We start from the raw sequence: 21,077 nt of genomic DNA, 5'->3' as shown, positions 1-21,077 counted from the left end.
GAGAAAATACACAGACTGAAGTCATTGGGGAAGGGATGTTCCCAGTGTCTTGGGTACAAGGCATTTACGGTTATGGTGAGGCTCTCCATCTCAAAGTACATGAGAAATAACTGCAAGCTTGAAGGAAGAACAGGAGACCTCAATCTTTTCTGTCTTTTACACTCTGCATGTGGGTAACTCCTTGTCACTGAAAAATAGGGCTGAGGCCAGATGTCCAACCGCTATGGTGTGAAGTTTTTTTTTTTAAGAGTGGATTCAGCCCATACAAATGGGCAACTGGGTGAATGCATGTCCTCCTACTTTCCAGTAAATTTAATAGAACTGTGATCATATGACGTTTATAATTTAATGCCATGGGTATTCCTTGGTTCCCTGATTTATGTAATAATCCTAAAGACTATTATATTCCTGAATATTTTTTTCTGTTAATATTACCTGAGAGATTTTCATTCTCATAACTTTTCTCCTTTTTCTTCCTGAGTGTATAATGTTGTTTGAAATAATGTTGTTTCAGTAGTGAGCCTGAGGAACATCTCTTTTAGCCTCATTTCATTTTGGCAATTTAGCACAGTCTTCTCTGTCAGTGCAACTTTTCCCATGTTCTTTGTATGTAATATATTCCTAATTTTTAGACTTATTCTCGTCCATTTTAAAATATTTTCTCATGTTCTGCATCTGAGCTCAGCTGTTTAGAGCAGGGTGCAAATAACACCAAGGTTGTGGGTTTTTATTCCCTGTGTGGGGCATTCACCCAGGAGTTGGACTCTATAATTCTGGTGGGTCTCTTCCAACTCAGACCATTCTGTGATTCTATAATCCAAACCTTGTACTGAGGTCTAGATGTGTGTTCTCTCTTGTATAGAAACCAACTTTCCTTTTCAAGGAAAAAGAGTTTATTTGTATTGATACGTTTCAGCAAATTTATGGTGAATTTTCTACTTTATTCCAGCTCTTCAGCTACTTGTTCCTGACAATTTATTCCATAGCTTTTCATACTTGTTGTAGGAGCACTCTTTCAAGGGCTGTTCAGCAGGGCAATGTGTGCACTGTATTTTGGTATAAGGGATACTCAGGACAGCTTAATTCTATTTCAAGACCCTTTTTCTTCTTGTTACCTAAAAAAAATATCTCATATTAAAGTTGTATTTTTTAGAAAACCAAATATTATTTATTTGTTAAAGTTTACTTTAAGGTCTGTGTATATAGGTCCTTGAAATTTTTCCAGTACAGTGTTGTATAATTTAAGTGGTAAGTATTGATTTCTGAGAACAGGAGCTGTTATTCAGAGATATTCTTTGAAATGCAAGCTTCTAAACCATAGGTGGATCAATCCTGCATGGATTAAGTGTACTTACTTCTTAGTTGCAAAGTTTGAGCAAGTTTAGCATGTTTTGAAAAGTTTGTGTCTGAAAAATATGTTCTGATTAGGACACATCTTATTGTTTTAGGTTTGCTTAATGAGATGCTAGCTTCTAAAGTATATGGAATATCATCAGTTTAGAGAATTATTTTTTTCCTACTTCAGGCTATTCTAGTATCTTTGTAAGTATCAAGTGTTTGACAGATTCGCTGCCATAGGAGTGCTGTGAAGTTTAGAATGAGTTTTTGTCGTGTTGCAAGCTGTGTGCAGAAATTTAAAATCTTCTAGCTTGGTACAGATGTGGAAGTATCCTGCTACTCTCATTAAGTACTCTGCTACTTCATTTGGTATAGTTTTTTAAAAAACGAAAAAAAAAGAAAAAAGTGCTTATAATTGTGTGGATAAGGATTCATATTCTGTTCTGAACATGAAATAAATATTATTATAAGCAAAAAGAGAATACATCAATTTTTTTTGACTGTGCATGCATATTTGCACTTATAACTGAGGACTTCTAAGTAATTTCTGATTTTAATTGTTGAAATGTATTGATTCTGGATTTAGATTCTTAGTTTTTGATATTTTATCATGTGCTGCTTCCTAATAATATTGTTTTGATGTTGGATGCTCAGTCTAAGTGGAGCTTTAATGATAAAAACCAATTGAGTACTTGGGTAAGGATGAGATTTTTGTTACACCATATTTCAATACATCACTTTTACATCACAGTTTTATTTCTTATCCTGAAACTAATATGGTATAAGAGCTAGTGGTGTCATTCTGTGGCTCCTGAGCAAGTTGGTTCAGTATTTCCTAAATAAATGAATGATTTAAAGGAAGTACCTACACTTAGCTAAAAATAATAGGTGGTTAAAGCAAACATACAGCATAAGTAGTAATGTCTGGGGATAAAGGAATTATTAGCCCTATGAATCTGGCTTCCTCTTCAAGGTAAAATGGTATTCAGTAGAATGGAGGAGAAGGCTGCATCTGCCTACCTGCTCTCTTCTCATAGCCACAGTCTGCTGCCAGCACTATTTACCTCAGGGCGAAAAGAATACATCAGAATTCTGCTGAATTCTGTCTTCTGTCACAAAGAGAGTAGGAATTATTGTCTTTTCCTTTGCTCTTCCTTAGTTTAACTATGAAAGTGCCGTTTTAGTTTGAGTTTCAGTTTATATGCCTGAGTTGTGGCAGCATGGCAATGACTGTAATTAGTGTTCAGAAGTTTTTGCTGGGGAAGGGTACTTACTAGGAAAAGCTGATAAAGTAGTGAAAAAATATATTTTTTATTTTTATTTTTTTATTATTTTTTTTATTTTAAATATATTGAGCAGAATAGGAAACCTAAAAATAATTTGAAGTAGTGGTGCAGTAGTTTATATGTACCAATAATACTTCTTTGCATGATTTTATTTAGGATTTTAAATTGCTGAGACTGCACTGAGAAATCTGATCTTTAACACTGAAAGCCTTTGATAGCTCTGGTATTTTTCTATTTCAAATAAAAACTTTCTCAGTACAAAATTAAATGCTCTATAAGGCTTACTCCAAAGTTACTGTTTGAGTTTTGTGTGGGAGGTGGTAATTTTTTTGAGTTTTATGAAAATGAAATATATGTGAGTTCATGTGTATTTTAACACAAACAGAAAAATCCAGACAGACTCATGATAAAATCAGATCTTTATTGAAATGTTTTGCTTCACTTAAGCACACAGATTAAAAGTATCCATGTCATACTCTTGGATATAACTGCACATTACATGCATTTCATTACATGAAAACATTCTTTGAATTAAAGTTTGTTGGTAGATTCTTTGCATGTTATCACAGAAGTGAAACAGAGAAGACTTTTTTCCCACCAATAATTAAAACAATAATGACATGTATATGTGAGAATAACCTCCTTATCAATATAGAATATATTAATACTCAAAATTTATTGAAATGTAATATATAGCGTATACATATGTGTGTGTTTATACATATATAACTAATATATTTATTTTTATATATATAGCATAATAATGAATCAATTTTACCAATATAATTTTAGGTTTTGATATGTAATAATACTTAAAAGCTAGGAGCTTCCACTGTTGTAAAAACTTCTAACAAAATGCCTTTTTTTCTAGAAAAAAATGAGAAAGGTAGTGTGAAAGCAGGCAATCTGAAGTACAAGGAAGAGCCATCAAAACTACTGTCTGGAAACAAATTTCAAGACCGTTACTTTGTGTTACGGGAAGGAAACTTACTTCTTTATAAGGATATGAAGGTACAGCAGACAAACTCTCCAACAAGCTTTGCATTAAGCTTTCTTTTTTGCATGAAAAAGGAAGGCCAACAGATAACATTTCTCATATTAAAGGGCAACTTCTAGAATCTGGGGTTGACATACAAGAAAGACTTTCGCTGTTTCACAGTTGCATTAGTAGAAGGAGTTTGTGTGTGTTTGTCAATTAGCTATTGTAGTTGCGCATTTCTCTAAGCTTTAAAAATTAAACATAGAACAATATTTGGGTGCTTTGTGCTGACACTAAATTATTTGAAAACCTGCTGTAGAGAGCTGCAGCAGAAGTAATATGGAACTGAAATGTGTGCATGCCATTCTTTTCTTGGTATTTCACACAAAGCCCTTAAAAGTTCAAGCAACAGTGTTCTTACAGACACACAACTCATGATCGAAGAGATTATAGGAAACAATAACTCTGAATACACCAGGACAATATTTCCCTGCTTCCCAATAACAATTTTCAGATTTATTCTCAACCCTCTAAAAACTAGTACTGATAATTACGTTAGATATACCTCAGAATTGCATAGAAGTGAATTTAGTCATGATTAATAGCAGGAAGGGTTCAATTTTAAATATTTCATGGCAGTTTTCTTAAAACAGTGGGTTTGAGTGTATGCAGCTTGTATTTAAGTATAAAGCCAAAAAATATCAATCATGAACTGTGTTTTCATTTTAGTACCAATAATTTCAGATTCAAAAAAAACCCAAAACAATGAAGATGAAGTTTCAAGTGCTTTTATTTTTGCTGACTGCTGGTTTTTTTCCCATCCATGAAATGCAGATGTATATTACTGACCTTCCTAAAGTAGATTTTTTAAGATGTATCCCTTGCTCACGTCAGCTAATGTACTGTGTCTTCTTATGAAGTTGTGGATACAATCTTAATTAGAGTGACCTCAGAATGTCAAAAATAGTGTCTTATAATTTAGTGCTAAAACTCAGATTGGCACATATGTGAGAATAAATTAATATGCCCATAAAACCTTAATTAGTATCTTGGAAAGAATTTATGACAGGGTTGTTATACCACTTTATAATCTCCTTTTTAATCCATTCTAATTTATAAAACATTGAATTCCCCAACTCAGTAGGTGCTTTGAACACTTATTTTTCAGTGGCTTTACTTTTTTTTTTATAATGCAAATGGCAATACCATTTTGATCAAATAGTATATGAGGGTTTTTTTACTTTCTTTTGAGAGATACTAATCTATCATGAATAATCTTGGTTTAATTTTAGTCATATTTAGAAATGAATAGTAGGAAAGCATGACATTGCAGATGGAAAATTGTAGTTAATAAGACCACATGTACTAATTAATTTATAAATTCTCATTAACAGCAAATTAACTTTGTATATGCAGGTGGAGATACATTCTGTTCAGTGTTTCTCTTTTTCAAGAGCAATTATCAAAAACATTGAAAGTTTCCATGAATACTGTATGCTAAATTAGTATATTGTGCTAATTGAGTGAAATAATTTACCTCTGTAATGTTCTTTTGCTAAGAGATAAGTTCACAGACAGAGAAGTGGCTCCCTTAAGGTGCATTATTGTGAGAAGTATGCAGTTGTTTAACTTAATAGTATGTTCTGCAGGGGTATTTTTTCATCCTGACAGTACCCTTCTTTTGAGCAGGAAGTTACACAAGAATACCAGCCATAAAACTGTTGTGTGTTTTGTTGTTTTCTTAAGTTCTCTTAAGTGTCTATTTTTCCCCACACTGGAGTGTTAGAAATTGAAAGCTGCAGAATGGGAAATTGAGAATCCAGGGACAGTAAACATTAGGGAGTAGTTTTGTGTACGGGGACTATAAGATTTGTTCTTTGGTGTATTTTTTTCTAAATTGAAAGCTAAAACACTTGACCTAAAAGTACAAAAGGAATGCTTTTGTGTTGCGTTAAATATTGGCTTTTCTCTGTAATAGTGTGCATTTATTGTTTCCTTTCAGCACTTCATCTTCCAGTCACATTCAGTTCTCATACCTACTGTGAGTGTATGTCTGCTGTAGATTGACTAAAGGTAGTTTGTTCAAGAAGGAGCAAGCAAGGAACCTCAGGAGATCCTTGTCCAACTTCCTGTGCACAGCAGGGATAGCTGCTGAGGTCAGGACATGTTGTTCATGGCTTTAATCAGTTAAAGTCCTCGAAAACCCCGAGGAGAGATTGCACAACCTTTCTGGGCAGCCTGTTGCAGTACCTGACTGTCCTCATGGGGGAAAGTTTGTCTGTCCTTAGAGGTAGTCTTTTCACAACATAAAAAGCCTCACTTGGTCTGCTTCCTAACTTCCCTGTAGGCGCTGAGAGGCTGCTGTTAGGTCAGCCTCTCCTCCAGGGCGAGTTCTCCAGCCCCCAGATGGCTTGGTGGGCTCCTGCTGAACCCTCTCCAGATGACTGGCTCTTCTTTTCTCTCAAGGACCCAAAAGATAACAATCAGACATGTAATGAAGAAAGGAGGAGAATCACTCTTCATCTACCCACGGTGCTTCTGCTAACTCAGGAAAATGAGACCAGCTTTGCTTGGCACCTTGGCACTTGGCACCTACCAGCATACTCAGGTCCCTATCAGCAGACCTGCCTCCCACTCTCTGTCACTGAAGGGGGTTTTCCTTCACCTGTGCAGGAGTTTGGATCTATCATTGTTAAATTTAATGAGATCCCTATTGTCCCATTTCTTTATCCTGTATAGGTTCCTCTGAAAGTCCTAATACTGGTGTTCTCCAGAAACTAGGTGGATTTCTTCTGTCTTAGTGAACTGCCCTTTCTGAAGATACCAGGAAGAACAAAGCCCTGCCCTCCCCATCCCCTGTCCCACAAGAGTCAGGATATGATATCCAGCGACTTCTGTGGGTTGTTCGAAGACATCATTTGCTTTTTTTTTCATTCTGATTTAGCGGCCCCAGTGACCTAATGGATGAAGCTAAACCATAGATTGTAGGTTTGAGTCAGTCAGCACAGCTTCACCAAGGGCAAGTCCTGCCTGACCAACCTAGTGGCTTTTTATGATGAGTTGACTATGTCAGTGGACAGAGGAAGAGTTGCAGGTGCCATTTATCTGAAATTACATATGGCCTTTGACACAGTGCCTCACAATATTCTTTTCTCTAAATTGGAGAGGGATAGAACTGATGAGTGTACGGTTAGATGAATAAGAAAGTGGTTGGATGGTCACATCCAGAGGGTAGTGATCAATGGCTCAGAGTCCTAATGGACATCAGTGATGTGTGGTGTCCCTCAGAATTCCTTACTGGGACTGGTGCTACTTAATGTATTCATTAATGACACAGAAAGAGGGGTTGAGGGCATCTTCAGCAGATTTGCAGATTAACACCAAGAGGGGGGTGTGGTTGGTACACATGGGGGACAGGATGCCATCCAGAAGGGCCTGGACAAGCGTGAGAAGTAAACTCTAGGGAATCTGAGAAGGTTTAACAAGATTAAGTACAAGGTGTTGCACCTTGTTTGGGTCAGCTCATGATATCAACACTGGGGGATAAGCAGGTCAAGAGCAGCCCTGCCAAGAAGGACTCAGAGTGCTGCTGGCTGAGAAGTTGAACATGACCCAGCCATGGACACTCACAGCCCAGAGAGCCAAACGTGTCCTGGGCTGCATCCAGAGCACCGTGGGCAGCAGGGCCAGGGAGGGGATTCTGTCCCTCTTCTCTGCTGAGACCCCACCTGCAGGGCTGCACCAGCTCTGGGGTCCCAGCACAGGGAGGGCAGGGACCTGCTGGAGCGAGTCCAAGGGAGGCTGGCAGGTCGATTGGAGGGGTGGAGCACCTTATCTATGAAGGCAGGCTGAGAGAACTGGGTTTGTTCAGCCTCTGGGTTTTTCAGCCTGGAAAAGAGACCTGTTTGTGGCCTTCTAGTACCTGAAAGGAGCCTAGAAGAAAGATAGAAAGGGATGTTTTAGAAGAGTGTAATGCAACAGGACAACAGGGAATGCCTTCAAGCTGAGAATAGGTTTAGATTGGATATTAGGAAAAAATCTTCATTGTGAGGGTGGTGAAGCACTGGAACAGGTTGCCCAGAAAAACTGTGGTTACCCTATCACTGGAAGTGTTCAAGGCCAGACTGGATGGGGCTCTGAGCAGCCTGGTCTAGTGAAAGATGTTCCTGTTCATGGCAGGGGGGTTGGAACTAGATGAGCTTTCGCCTTCCAACCCAAACTCTGATCTCAAGAAAATCCTCACCATTCCATAGAAGAGGTTATTTAAGAGAGGGCGATGCCATTTCCTGTCGTCTTGTCTCTCTTCAAGAGTTTGTATTCATATATAGCACTACATGTTAATTATTGTAATTATGTTACACTTTTGTGATTTCATGTGAACCTTAAGTTCTTAATCAGTCAGCTTCCTGTAACAGTGATTGGTACACTTTTTTAATGGAAAAGAAAGAGACAAAATATTTTAATGACCTGCTAGAAAATGGGGGTGCACTCCAGGAGAGAAACTGAACTGTGAAATCGGTCATGTGGCATTTTCTCTCTGGCACATTCCTGATACAATAATTAGAATTTTACTTTATTTGCAGGCTAGCAAACCTGAAAAAGTGTTGCCTGTCAATTCTCTGAAGCTTTATCTTGGAGTGAAAAGGAAAATGAAGCCACCAACAAAGTAAGGATAGAAAAGAAAATAAACACTGTGTTAAAAAGTGTTGTAGTATCATCAGTAAAGCGTAGCATAGAACATTGTGGAACAAGGAAGAGTCAAGAAGTCTACAGCAGTATGCTGAATTAAATTAACCCATGTAATATTATTTGTTCTGTTTCTGTATCTGTTTTCATGTTCCATGTTAACTAATCTGTGCTAGGAAATTACTTTATTGATTGGCTTTTCGTAATCTAAAGTGCATTTATTATCTCTTCTGGATGTGGTCACTCCTAGCTCACTTTGTTTTGTGGTATATGTCCTGCATGTCATTGGTGGACACACTTGCCTGGCACCAGGTAAAAAGAGAGAAGAGAAAACCAGCTAGTCATGGCCCTTACTGGCAGTTCCTTTTGCTCAGCAGAGGATTTTCCTTTTTCAGGATCTTTGTTATTTTGATGTTTCTGTTAGCTGAAGACTACAGTGCCCTTTACAAACATCAGTAACTATCTCTCAGGAAAAGAGCAGTGAAAAATGACACCTGTTTTTCTCAGATGTTTCCAGTTCTTGTTCGGTCAAAGCTTTGAGATACTGAGACAATGCACATAGGATCTTATCCCAGAGGGAGTCTAGGTTGGCTGTAGCCTTTAAACAGATCTGCTTGAACTTTTCCTTTACAGTTGGCAAATCAAAACACCCCAAAAAGATTGGTGAATTTCAAAGCTTAGCCACGTTAAAGAAAACATTGGTGGCTTTTTTGCAAAGTTTTTTTTTTTTTTAATTCAAGTGCAGAATGAGTAGGAGATTAGTCCAAAGTATGAGTAAAAAGATTATGTAAATGAGTCTTTGCAGGTCTTTTTTTACCTTGAGGTTTATTTTTAGTCTGCTTTCAAAAGCAGAGCTTACTTTTCTGGATCTCCAGAAGTGTCTGCTTGTTTCGCCTCAGAGACTTCATTGTGCACCCACTCCCTTTTCCCTAGCAATTATTAAATTCCTATAAAGTCATGTGATGCCAGGTATCTTCAGTTTATTTCCAGCACCTATTAGAAAGCATAGCCACAGCAAAAATGAGGCATGTAGTCAGCTGTCATCTGCAGTCCTTTGCTATAACCCTTTGTCTAGAACAGAAAGTTCATTAACTGTGAATCAATTGTGAGAAAATGAGCAAAATCCATCCTCAAACCTAACACTTTATTCTGAATTTGCAGTACACGTTTAGAGTTTGCAACTTAATTTTATTTTTTTTCAAATTAAAAGGACTATATAAAGGCAATTAATCTCTGCAGTTTGAGGAATATGGAACTAATTTTTGAAAATCTTCTTTCTTTCAGCTGGGGACTTGCAGTGTTTTCTGAAAAACACCAGTGGTAGGTAAACATGAAACGGACACTTAGTTTAACTTCACTGTTAACTTATTTGTTGAAATACTCAATTGCAAAATAAGAGTGTTTGAAAACTAGTGGGCATTATTTTGCTTTTATTTTTATTTTTGTGTTTAATTTTATTTTTGTTTTTTAAGTAAAGAAACCTTCTTAATTGATGTATTTGGTTCATCTGTTGGGTTTAGGTGTCTGGCTTCCTTCTGTGACCAGAGAGCAAACAATAGTCATAAAGTTAGAATGATAGATTTTAATCCTGTGCGTGTACTTAAAATGAAACACAGGCATTGTCTTCAAAGTAGGTGAAGTGATAATTTGAAGTATTTATATATGCCTATTTTTTCTGGGAGTGTTAATAATAGAGAGCATAAATGAATGTAAGCACTATTTGAAATAGTTTGGAAACCTTTTCTTTAATATGTTTAACAGGAGTCTCCATTGTTTTTCATGTTAATTACGTATTGTGTTTAAGGTATATATGTTGTGATGGACAAGATGTGCAGATGGAGTGGATGATCAGCATTTTTATGGCACAGGTACTAATCTGATCAAAAAATGTAACTCATTAATCTGTTAAGAAAATCCCATTAAATATGTTTGCGTTATATATGCCAAAATTTCTGGAATATGTAATGCAATAAAAATGCCAAAAGATGTGTCTTACTCCGTGAAGACTATGAGTGCTTTGAGAGTAAGTACATTAGATTCTGGCATCATCTCCCCACCCCACCCTGCTCTGTTGTAGAGAAGCTTTTTAAAGAAGGACAGTTACTTCCTTTGCAGAAAGCTCTTGTGGATGAAATTCTGGCCATTGAACTAAAGAGTGTGTCTGTGTGCCACAATACCCAAGTGCTGTTTCTCTGTTCTCTAGTTTGGGTGCTCCTAAAGTAGTCAAGAAGGAAGAGTGTCATGTTTAAAAGCACAGTGGTGTGAACTAGCCCTGTTGAAGAGCTGTGCTAATATGGCTTTATTTTTCTGGTATCCAGGTTAGCTTAGTTAACACTGACAATTTGTTGTGTTGGGTAGGCTTTATTCTAAACTAAGTACTCCTCTGCTTGCTGTGAGATTGTAAGGAGGGTATGTTTGAGTGACATATAACACATTTCTGGAAATGGAGTTTAAGATTTACATTGGTGAAGTGGAAGTAAGTGAGATGGGAAGAACTCAGCCTGACAGGAGCCTGGAACAAAGTTTAAGGTTTCAGCAGGATTTTGTATCAGATGTGTCAGATTTTTCTTTTTCCCTGTGATGTTCAAGGAGCTTTGCAGAATATCACTATGAATAAACATTGCTAGATTTATGATTACCTGGGAGCTTTGTGTTGCATAAAGTAGGCTGAGCACACGACTGTTGAAATACAGACTTCTTAGAAGCTTTCTAAAACAGAAACTGACTTTCATAGATAGTAGTGCTAGAAGTATAATGCCTGCCTTGAAAGTAAGACTTCCAAATTCTTGTCTTATTCAGCTCCCTCAACTGAGGTGACTGTTGTTGTTTCTATGGAAACAGCTGGCATACATCTCATGGGCATAAAATGAGCAGTGTCACAGCAAAAAGGCTCAGAGGTTATTGATATATGAAACTTAGAAGTAACTCATGCCAGCTTGGTAACTGTTGAAGTCCTTTTGACATAAAATCACAGTGAAGGACAGTCTGTTAGGATTCTGCTCAGGCAGAGGTAGAATGTTCCTTTGACAATATAGATAAAGAACTGTAAGCCATTGCTCAATGTCCAGGATAATTTTTTCTAACAGAAAAAAAAATAAAAATCATGTACATCAAAAAATTGCTATGAATTAATACTATTATTTTTAACACTTTATTCCAATGAATGAACAGTGCAATGAATTAGCAGTATTACATTGCAGGGGTTTTTTTTGGTTTGTCTTGATTTTTTATGGAAATCATTGATTATTTTTTACCAGCATTCTGGACGTCAGTAAATTTGTCAGTCTATAAGTGACGTGAGAAATGATGTGCTAATGATGCAGAATTAGTGTATTCTTCTTACTGCAATCTGCTGCTTCATGACAGAGAAAATCTCCTGTAGAATGCAGTCCCTCATATTGGTAAAGCTTGCTATAAGATCTCTAAAAAGTCTTGTATCATACAGCAGCAGACAATTATTACCACATTACCCCGTTTCTGGACCAGAAAACTGTAAATGTCAACTGAGGTTATTTCTAGTTAGATTTTCAAGTTGAGACCATCTTTAGGGAAGTCAGCTTGATTTTTTTTATTGTACATGTTGTCACTGCTTTTGAACACACATATAAGAGATAGTGCAGGCAGCACATCTTCTTTGCCAGTGGAATAACTTAGATTAGAAATTGAAAAATACTGTAAAATTGGTCTTGATGTATTAAGACATTGCCATTGAATGATTGTACAATTAAGAGGGACATAAACCAATATTACTGTGCTCCTCAGCGCTTGAGCAGAGTAAAGCTTTATTAGTAATTAAGATTACTAAGATAGTAGTACTATTGTTGGTTTTTTCCTGTTGTCTGAAAATATTTATTCCTCTAGTATAACTAGTGCAGAGTATATATGTAGCAAATTGTCGGTACTTCTGTAACCTAGTGACAAGAATACTTTGATAGAGGCAATCAAGTTAACCCAGAGGTTATTAATCTTCCATTTCAAGCTGATACATAGTAAGTGTTTGAAGTAGGACCAATATTTCTTCAAGTTCTATGCACAACCATCCTGAAAAGCATGATACTTGAATTCTGTAATATTCTATACAAAATCTCTTAAGACCATGCACGTCATACAGTTGGAAGTAATTAATAGGTATGAAGAAGGACACAATAGTATTCTTCCAGATTCCTTGCCTTTGGTCAGCTGGGGACACATTATACTACCATGAGGTGCAGTTGAGCAGAGGGCTCAAAATGATGAATAAATGCATTTTTTATGTGGCCTAATATGTTGCTAGTATTTCTGATATATTTTCTCAGAGTTCTATTTTAAGAAATGTTACAGGCACAAAAGGAAAATCGAGCTGCTTAACTGACAGGAATGGTTTCCTTAGGCTTGCTGGGATTTAAGGCAGACAGTTTTCTTCAGAAGCTGATTAAAGTTTCTCCATCACTTTCTGGACTGTGTTTGTTTGTGGTATCTTGATCTGCAATAAACTGATTTTGGTTGGCAAGAGCTGCTCTTTCAGATAATACTTTCTCATTTCATTGGAACAAAATGTTCTTAATGTTCACTGGAGAGAACTCTTACCACAGACTTTAGCGTCTCCCTGGTCAGATCATGAGTGAGAATTTTTGCTCCATCAAGATACGAGTCTAAAAAATTCTTCTTCTAAATTTAGAACCAAGGCTTCCAATTTCTAGTCAACCATCATGAGTCAATAATCACTGATTCTGATGGTTTTTTTAATGGTAATGCTGTTTTTACTTGCAGACCATCTGCAAGTATGATCATAGCTCCACAACTGTTTTTTTAAATACAGTCTTGAAGAGACTTGCTTTATGAATTTGCAGTCCTATCTTGCCAGTTTCCTTGGAAGTTGTGTTGATTTAGCTGTAGGCCTTGGACATTCTCTTTGATTCACAGAATCTCGTGTTGATTTTTCAGTAAAATAGTCTTGAAATACCTTGTCCTCAAATCTGTCTTTCTGGTTTTCTTTAACGTTAACTGAGGACTGTGAGCTCATGTGCTCAAATTTGAAATGTTCAGTAAGTAATTTATAGTTTTTTACTTGCCTTCTCTTCCCAGTCTTGTTTTTCCCTCAGAGTGAAACTTCAGATTTTTCCCCAAAACTGACCTGTTTCAGTTGAACTAAAGCAAAAAATACTACTGTTGAAAACAGATCTGCATATTTGTAGGTTGTGTTTTGGGTAATGTGTTGTTATCATAGGTTAAGCAATTATTTTTATAAATTGTTTGATATGTGACAATTATGTAGAGACTTTTTGGTTCTTTTCACTCAACATTGATCATCACTTACAAAATATTAGCATAATTTAAAGCATTACAGGGTTTTTCCCTTTCTCCCACAAAAAGAGGGCATGTGCAGTATATAGCTTTTTCCAAGGGAGTTTTACATACCAGAGAATTCTGTGTGTTTATGAAATTCCACAAGGAAAATAAGGAATCATTTTGTTCTTCAGCATGCAGATATATGGCCGCCTGCTGGAAAAGCAAGAAAACAGTCCATAACTAAAAGTCCAAAGATCAGAGGCTTACCACTAATTCCCATTCATCAGGAGAAGAACACTTGTAAAATCAGAGGGAATACAGAAGTAAGTGGGGTTTAAACTTGATGTAGAACTTCTAACCACAATGGTGTAATAAGTAGTCCAGTAATAATGAACTCCATAGAGCTGGATAAATATAAAATGCAGATGCTCTTATTGTCAATGTCTCTTCCAATATTTTGTCATTAAAAGAACATTTAGGACAATTTAATGTAAAAAAGCTCTTGTAGTCTCAACTTGCATAACCTCTCTGGCTGTTCAGTAAAGCATAATGGACTTTTATGTGTGCTTGGACTTTTTTTGAGTAGAGATGGTTCATTAGGAATAAATAAGACTTTTAGCTGGAAATATTATGCACATTATTACAGTATGGGCTTTATTTTTAATTAGATCCTTGAAAACTGTCCTGCATGCATATCTTAAAATATCTTTTTTTCTGTCTAAAATAACTGCACTGTTATAGTTATCCACTCTGTGAATATAATGGAAAGGCTCAGATGGAACTAACTTTGATACATTTAACTTGTACTATTATTACTCCCAAAGAAGAATAAGAGGCTTTAGTTTCAACTCTTTGAATAGACTGAGCTTTGTTACTATGTTACATGCACTAGTGGTATATCTGAACCTTACCATACTAGCTTGAGATCCTGGTATCCACACATGGATACTGGTGCCTGCGGGGAGAACTTGCATTACTTCCAGCTGAGATGAAGCAGTGGAGGCACTCTTCTACTAGGGAATAGTAGTGATAACAGGCCTGACTGCAGCAGTGAGTAACTTGAAACAACAGCTTGGTCCTTTGACTGCAGCAGTATTGCTACTTGCACATTTTAAAACATTTTGAATGGAGGTATTTAATATGAGACGTGTTATCACCACTAACAGAGATGGTGGTTCAGGTACGGAGTGGTAAAGTTGACTTTTTTCATAGTAAACCAAAAGCAAAAGGCAGGCATAGTGCTTTTCATAAAAGACAATTCCATCCTGAGTTACACTTTCTTCCAGAAAGAATTCCTGCTCTGCCTAACTGCAAGAGTATAAAACCATGTGAATATAAGTATTTTGTAATTTGTTTCCAAACTTTTGAATTTTGTTTAATTTATCCTTTTTAACATTCTTTCTTTCAAAAATTATTTTTGCAATTTTTAATAAGTTCTTTCTGATCCTTGTACTTTCAATCTTCTTTGATGAAAGTAAATTGTAGGTCTTGTCAGTCAAAAGACTTTATAACCCTTAGGTGTGTCTCTTACCTGTTCTTTATGCAAGTACACTTGAAACATCTAGTACATTCTTTGACTTGGCTACAAATTCAGATATTCTAGGATAAAAGTTTTATTGGATTTTGAGCTTCATGATTAAAAATCCTTAATGCCCTATAGTACTGTATGTATTTTGGAGGGTTTTTTTTTGTGGATAATTTGCTTTATTAGGGATGACTCTAATGTTTTGTACACTGCAACTTTGAGGAGGTCTGCATTTGAACTTAAACTCAGAAATCCACAATCTTCATTATTTATGACATGACTAGGTCTAGAATTTTTATGCAAAAGGTTTTGCATACTTTAGGAAGGTTAACACAAAAATACATAAGGAAAAATAAAAACTAACGCTCTTTTTACATGGAAAGATAACACTGGAATGAACAGTAAAACAGTGTTGGAAAGTATATGTATGATATGGCTTATTAAGAAGAAATATTGAACAGCAGTGGAGTCAGTTAAAAAAAAGATGAGACGATGGCTTCAGTCTTTACATGAAGTTGAGTACGTCTCCAATATCTCAGTTCACAAGAATATCTCAGTTTTAAAGCATTAGAAAGTAATACCAGGAACAAGCATTTTCTTAAAGATGGAGGTCTATTTACAGATCAGTGTGTAAACTTGTAGTAGAAATGTCATCAATTTATACAGACAGGAAAAGAGACTGGAAGTTTTCCAAACAGTGAAAAAAGTGATGTCTTTGTGAGAGAAAGACTGGGGGAGAAAAAACCCCAAACCACTATAAGCTCAAAGATACCCAGAAGCTGAGTTTAATATTAATATTTTTTGCTTAAAATGTCTATGTTGAATGATTTTCCCCCATTGTTGGAAGCAGTTTTATTGTGTGTTAGCAAGATAAATGTGTAATGCCAAAGTTTTGAAAGACTCAATAAATAAGAATCATAATAAAAAATAGAACCAAAACATTTTGGTTATTTCTACACCACTTGTTGCACATGTGGATAGTGCATTTAAAATATGCATATTTCTCATATAGAATAATTCAATTGCAATAGAAAGATATTGCTGTGTATCTGCAGTAAGTATTTGATTTTGTTTCAAAATACAAGACTGAGGAATGAGGAAAAATCATTTCTTTCAAGCACCATCAAATAGCATACTGACTTACAATAGGTCTTACAAGAAAGGCCTACAAGAAAGTCTGAACCATTCTATAATTATGTGTATCTAAGCTAGCTCCTCCCTAGTGTTTGAGTAGTTTTTGATGTTTGTTTTAACATATAGAGTGTATTAAGATTCCAAGGAACAAGTTGCTCATATGCCGTGGATAATTGACTCCATAAAAAATGCAGTCAAACTGAGCAAGTTCCACACAGGAAATACAAAAAGACCCAAAGTCTCCCTCAGCTTTCTCCACCTTGTGGTTGTCAAGAAAGATGTCACACCTGAAAGAAGTATTCCAGGACCTAATTTTCCTTTGGAACTTTCAGGCTGTTCCACAAAAGGAATGTTCTACCTACTGCCACACCAACTGAGTAGCCAGAATACAATAGTGCAAATTTAGATGCAGCATCTGGTTTACCTTTAATTTTCTTCAGTTTAAGAGCTTGAAAACAGCCCACCAATATGCAAATTGAAAAAGTCAGTGTTTATAACATACCAGTTAGTATTTAACAGGTGCTGAAAATGTTCATTTGATTGTTCAAAATCACCTCTCATATATTCATGTTGCTCAGTCATTATATTATCAAGACTGCAATATACACAGTTGTAAGACTGCAATAGACACAGTTGTATTCATTCCATCAAACAATTCTAAGTCTTTAGGAGTATATGGATCTGCTGTGAAACACTTAAATTTAGTCTGCTGTGGTAGAATGAAAAATCAATCATGATTATATAAAAATAAATGTCTTCATTGGCATGGTGCATTTATGTAAATTTCAGAAGTACTGCTAATTGAGAATTTGGTCACTAAATATTCTTACTAAATGATAATAGGACAATTGTGGTAATTTAAAACTGACTTGATGTCTTAGCTCTTGAGTAAATTTATTTTCCTTTAAAATTTATGTGAAACTAATGAGCAAAAATTGCAATCTAAACATTTTTTTAATATGGTGTGAATGAACTTCTTTCTCTTTGCTTGCTTGATAAGCGTATAGAACTACAAACTGGAAAATCAAGATTTGGTGAACACCATGATAACGAACTTCTGGAAGAAAGAAAAAACTTGAAAGAAAAAGCATCTATTGTGGCACAATGTTTGGAAAGAAAGGAGGAGAAAGTGCAAAATCATGCAAAAACACATCAAAATTTGATTTCTGAAGATGATCCAGGCTCAGGGATGCCTGAATTACACCAAAGATCACATAAGACACTGAAGAAAAATAAAAACAAACCGAACAAAACTACTTTGGAACTAGATAGTAAATTACCATCAGATGTGATTCAGGAACTAAATACAGTGCTGCAGAAGAACAGAGCACTTCATGAAACCTCCAGCTGATTTCTTGAGGCTGAAGCATAATGCTTATATATATATTTTTGTGTTTTATATATATTCTATTCAAAAGTAAAGTTTTGAAGTGTGTAATTTGTACAGTGCAGAGGAAATAAGGAAGTATAGTTTGTTTATATACAGCTATTGATTTTGTATATGTGTATGCCCAATGTAATTATTTAAGACTGAACTGGGAGAACTGATAATATAAAACTCCTGAAGTTTGGAAGTTTTTCTGTGCAGTGCAAGGACACCAGAGCTTTGTCTATTTTGTTGTTGTTGTTCCAGATTTTGTTGGATACAAGGATTCTAAGAACTGTCAAAGGCTTTTGCTCTGTTTATATTCTGTACTACCTTGTAAATACTGGAGAGATATTTTTAAAAGAGAAGATACACTCTGAAATTCATACTATTGACTGCAATATTTTTAATTGTCTAACACTATAAAAATTAGTAACATATGATTTGAATTTTTTTTTTCTTGTTTTTTGTTGTTCTTGTTTGGATTTGTTTGTGGTTTTGTTTTTATTTAAGGAGAAAATTAGTATTTGCTTCCATAGAATTGTCTTCTGACAAGACATCATGTGAAAGAATTAAAAGGGAGAGACATGTGGTAGATGACATAATGTATTAATTCTTGTATCTTGAAACTGTATCTCTAGGGTGTACATCTAATTATGGCATCTAAGTGATGAGATCATAGAGGAGCACAAAAAAAGTCTTCAACCTCTAATGGGTACATGAATTGGAAGAATAGCACCATCTCAGTGGGCCAAAGTACTTTTCTAAACGGGCCTTTCTCAGCTCAGGGGGACAAAGGGAAGCTTTCCTATTGCTCTTTGGATAGAGCTTGCTTGGTACTAACAAAGTTGCTGACCTCCCATGAGTATTTAATATTTAAATGAGAAATTAATTCCTTCAAGAAAAAATGGTCCCCATGCAAACAAATCAGAATGATACAAACACACTCAGTTAAGAAGTGCCAAATCCTAAATGGGGGAAGAGATTTACCTTTCTCTTTACCATGCAGACAAAGGTAAACAGTAATCTGTTTGCAGGGACTAGAAATGCTTGTCCTACAACTTTACCACTGCTCTTCTGAGTGTAAGGGCTGGTCCCAGAGAGAACAGCCTTGCTTGCTGCCTTCTGAGTATGTGGGTAGCAGTTCCTGAAGATAGTGATGTAGCACAGTACAGCTACTTTGATTTTTAGTCCCAGTGTTCCCTAAATTTAAAATTCAGCATCGCTTTTCAAAAAAAAACCTATTCAAGGAATGAAATTATTTTCAGTTGTTTTGTAGATATTATCTCCACTTAATTCCTTGGGATTTCTGATTTTACTTTGTTCCATAACACCTGGATGGGAAAAAGGTGCTGCTGTGCTAGGGCTGTTTCCAGGTGTTGTAGATGCTGTGTGGTTAAGCAGCAGGAGCAACAGACCAGAGCACTAATGAGCTCACACAGCACTTTTGCTTCAAGGGAGGCATCTGCTTGTTTTTGCTGCTATCCCTTTTGTGGTCTGACTAGTCACACTGCCACAGATTCTCACCAGCCTTTTAAAAACTTACTGATGCCTTTAGTGTTTGATTGGAATTGGCCAGATCTCTTAGAGCAGGAGAGAGGAAGCACAGAAGCAGTATGCTCACTTAGTCCCTCTTCTATTTTTGGTAGTCACAGGTGCCGTAACATTTCTCACATCATTTACTTCTATTCTTGATTACATTGAGCAGCTTAATTGGAAAAATAATTTGTTTGATTGAAGAAATTAAACAAGTGACTCAAATCATGTATCTGGCAGCTCTGCTAGGAAGCACAGAGAAAAAGAGATCAAACTCAAATATTTTACAGTAGTATTTATTATTCTGGAATGTAGCACTGGCAGAGCAAGTCTAGTCTTTCACACTTTGCACTTACCTTATTTGACCAGTTGTTGAAACTGAACCTAGTTTGTAGATTTTAATTTTCCCAGTGCACTATTGACTATTTTGCTACCTTCATTTTGTAATTGAGCCTCTTTTAATCATTGAGGCCCTGTCTCAAGAATGCGTATCAAGAAAGCCTGAACTCAAATTTTATTGATTAAAGCTGGAGTTTAATGTTAATAAACACATTCTTAAATGCTGATTTGAATTGGGGCCTAATACCAGCAGGAGAAACTGCTTTGTTTTCCATCAGGCTGGACTTGAAAGTACTATTTATAGTTTTACTTTTATTTGCAGATATTTCTCAGTATTGAGTTATGGTTCTTATATTGTTTATCTTTTTATTGGGACCTTAAGAATGACATTCACTTCACTGCTGAAAGCCTCATGCATCATTTAAGCCACTACACTAATGGAATAAATGGAGCAGTGGAAGGGTTTTGTGCATTGAAGTGAATATATCCATGAAGAAAATGGTTTGTGTATTTTTATTGGTTCTAAAGACTACAGGAACATTTGTTCTATTTCAAAACCGTGTCACAGGTAAAATATCTCTATAACTGCTGCTAACAGGCCAAAAAAATCAAGATGATGTTTAATAGAATGCATATAAATTTGGCGTTGTATGTATACATACACAAACACATATATGTGCACAAATTTATATGCACATTCACAGAGGCACACTGAATAGTGACAGTATTAACACAAGTAAAATTTATTTGGGAAAGTAGAAACTAAATTTGCAATTAATTATTTTAAATAGGTATCAGTATTTTGGACTAAACATTCGACACATTATTGTTGCACTACACATTTCTGACTGATCTAAGACCTGCAGAAAATATGTGGTTTGTTGCAGTATCTTAATGGCTACTGATCTTTTGTTGTTCTCATGCCATGTTGAGGACTGGTAAAGTGTAATTTTTAGAGAATTGTAATTGAATAAATGCTCTTTCTCAGAACTAGGTGATGGATTTTTTTAGAAAAAAATCAGTAAGAATGTTAAAATAATTTGTCCCTGCCCATATGAAAGCTATTGAATAACCTGGTAAGAGTTTACTTTCTCATTTGCAAAGAAGTTAAATGGGAAACCAGTATTTTATGTATGGGTGTATAACTATGAGAAGACTAAGATTAATGTCCTAATAAATTTTAGTAAATCTCAGGTTCATCATTACGTTGTTTAACTTCTGCAGTCATGATAGGTAGGTGTAAAGTTGACATGTATCCATTGTTTTTGTTGTTTAACATAATGCCTGTGTTCTGTTTGTGTTTATTTTTCACATTTATTAGGATGTGTGATGGAGGCAAGTGAAAACCCAAGAAGAAATATGAACTATATTATTTGTTTTGTTTTTTGTTTTGGTTTTTTTTTACTTGAGCTGGATATTGTCTGCTATTTTAGAATTTTTCTTCAAAACAGATCTCTTTCTGAGGTACTATTCTGGGATGCCAGTTCAAAAGAGCACTTTGACTAATAGTTTTTGTGCCTCAGCAGAGACTGCTTTAGTGGGGTCGATTTCACCAGCTGGGATCTACAGTGTGTTCATGCAGCCCTTACCTTTACTGTGTGACTTGGGTTGAGATGCAGT

At 35.8% G+C, this 21,077-nt stretch overlaps 1 protein-coding gene across 10 annotated transcripts in view; it reads left to right on the top strand.

Moving 5' to 3' along the window:
* Positions 1–20,650, top strand: part of ARAP2 (ArfGAP with RhoGAP domain, ankyrin repeat and PH domain 2) — a 117,469-nt gene extending 96,819 nt beyond the window's left edge. For 2 of the 10 annotated variants that reach the window (XM_023925393.2, XM_086888038.1), the window contains 6 exons: positions 3,496–3,635; positions 8,187–8,269; positions 9,574–9,609; positions 10,094–10,157; positions 13,749–13,880; positions 17,224–20,650. In XM_023925393.2, coding sequence (XP_023781161.2) covers positions 3,496–3,635; positions 8,187–8,269; positions 9,574–9,609; positions 10,094–10,157; positions 13,749–13,880; positions 17,224–17,295 — 527 coding nt within the window. In that variant the 3' untranslated portion in view covers positions 17,296–20,650. Of the gene's footprint in view, positions 1–1,448; positions 1,543–3,495; positions 3,636–5,605; positions 5,760–8,186; positions 8,270–9,573; positions 9,610–10,093; positions 10,158–13,748; positions 13,881–17,216 lie in introns of those variants that run through there. The other 8 variants (XM_023925391.2, XM_086888035.1, XR_015286548.1 and 5 more) reach the window with 7 other exon arrangements.
* The last annotated feature ends 427 nt before the right edge of the window (positions 20,651–21,077 follow it).

Source organism: Cyanistes caeruleus, chromosome 5 (assembly GCF_971803275.1).
Source record: "Cyanistes caeruleus chromosome 5, bCyaCae1.hap1.1, whole genome shotgun sequence".
Classification (NCBI taxonomy): domain Eukaryota; kingdom Metazoa; phylum Chordata; class Aves; order Passeriformes; family Paridae; genus Cyanistes; species Cyanistes caeruleus.
Note: the sequence above shows the minus strand (reverse complement) of the source record. Positions and strands in the feature narration are given on the sequence as shown.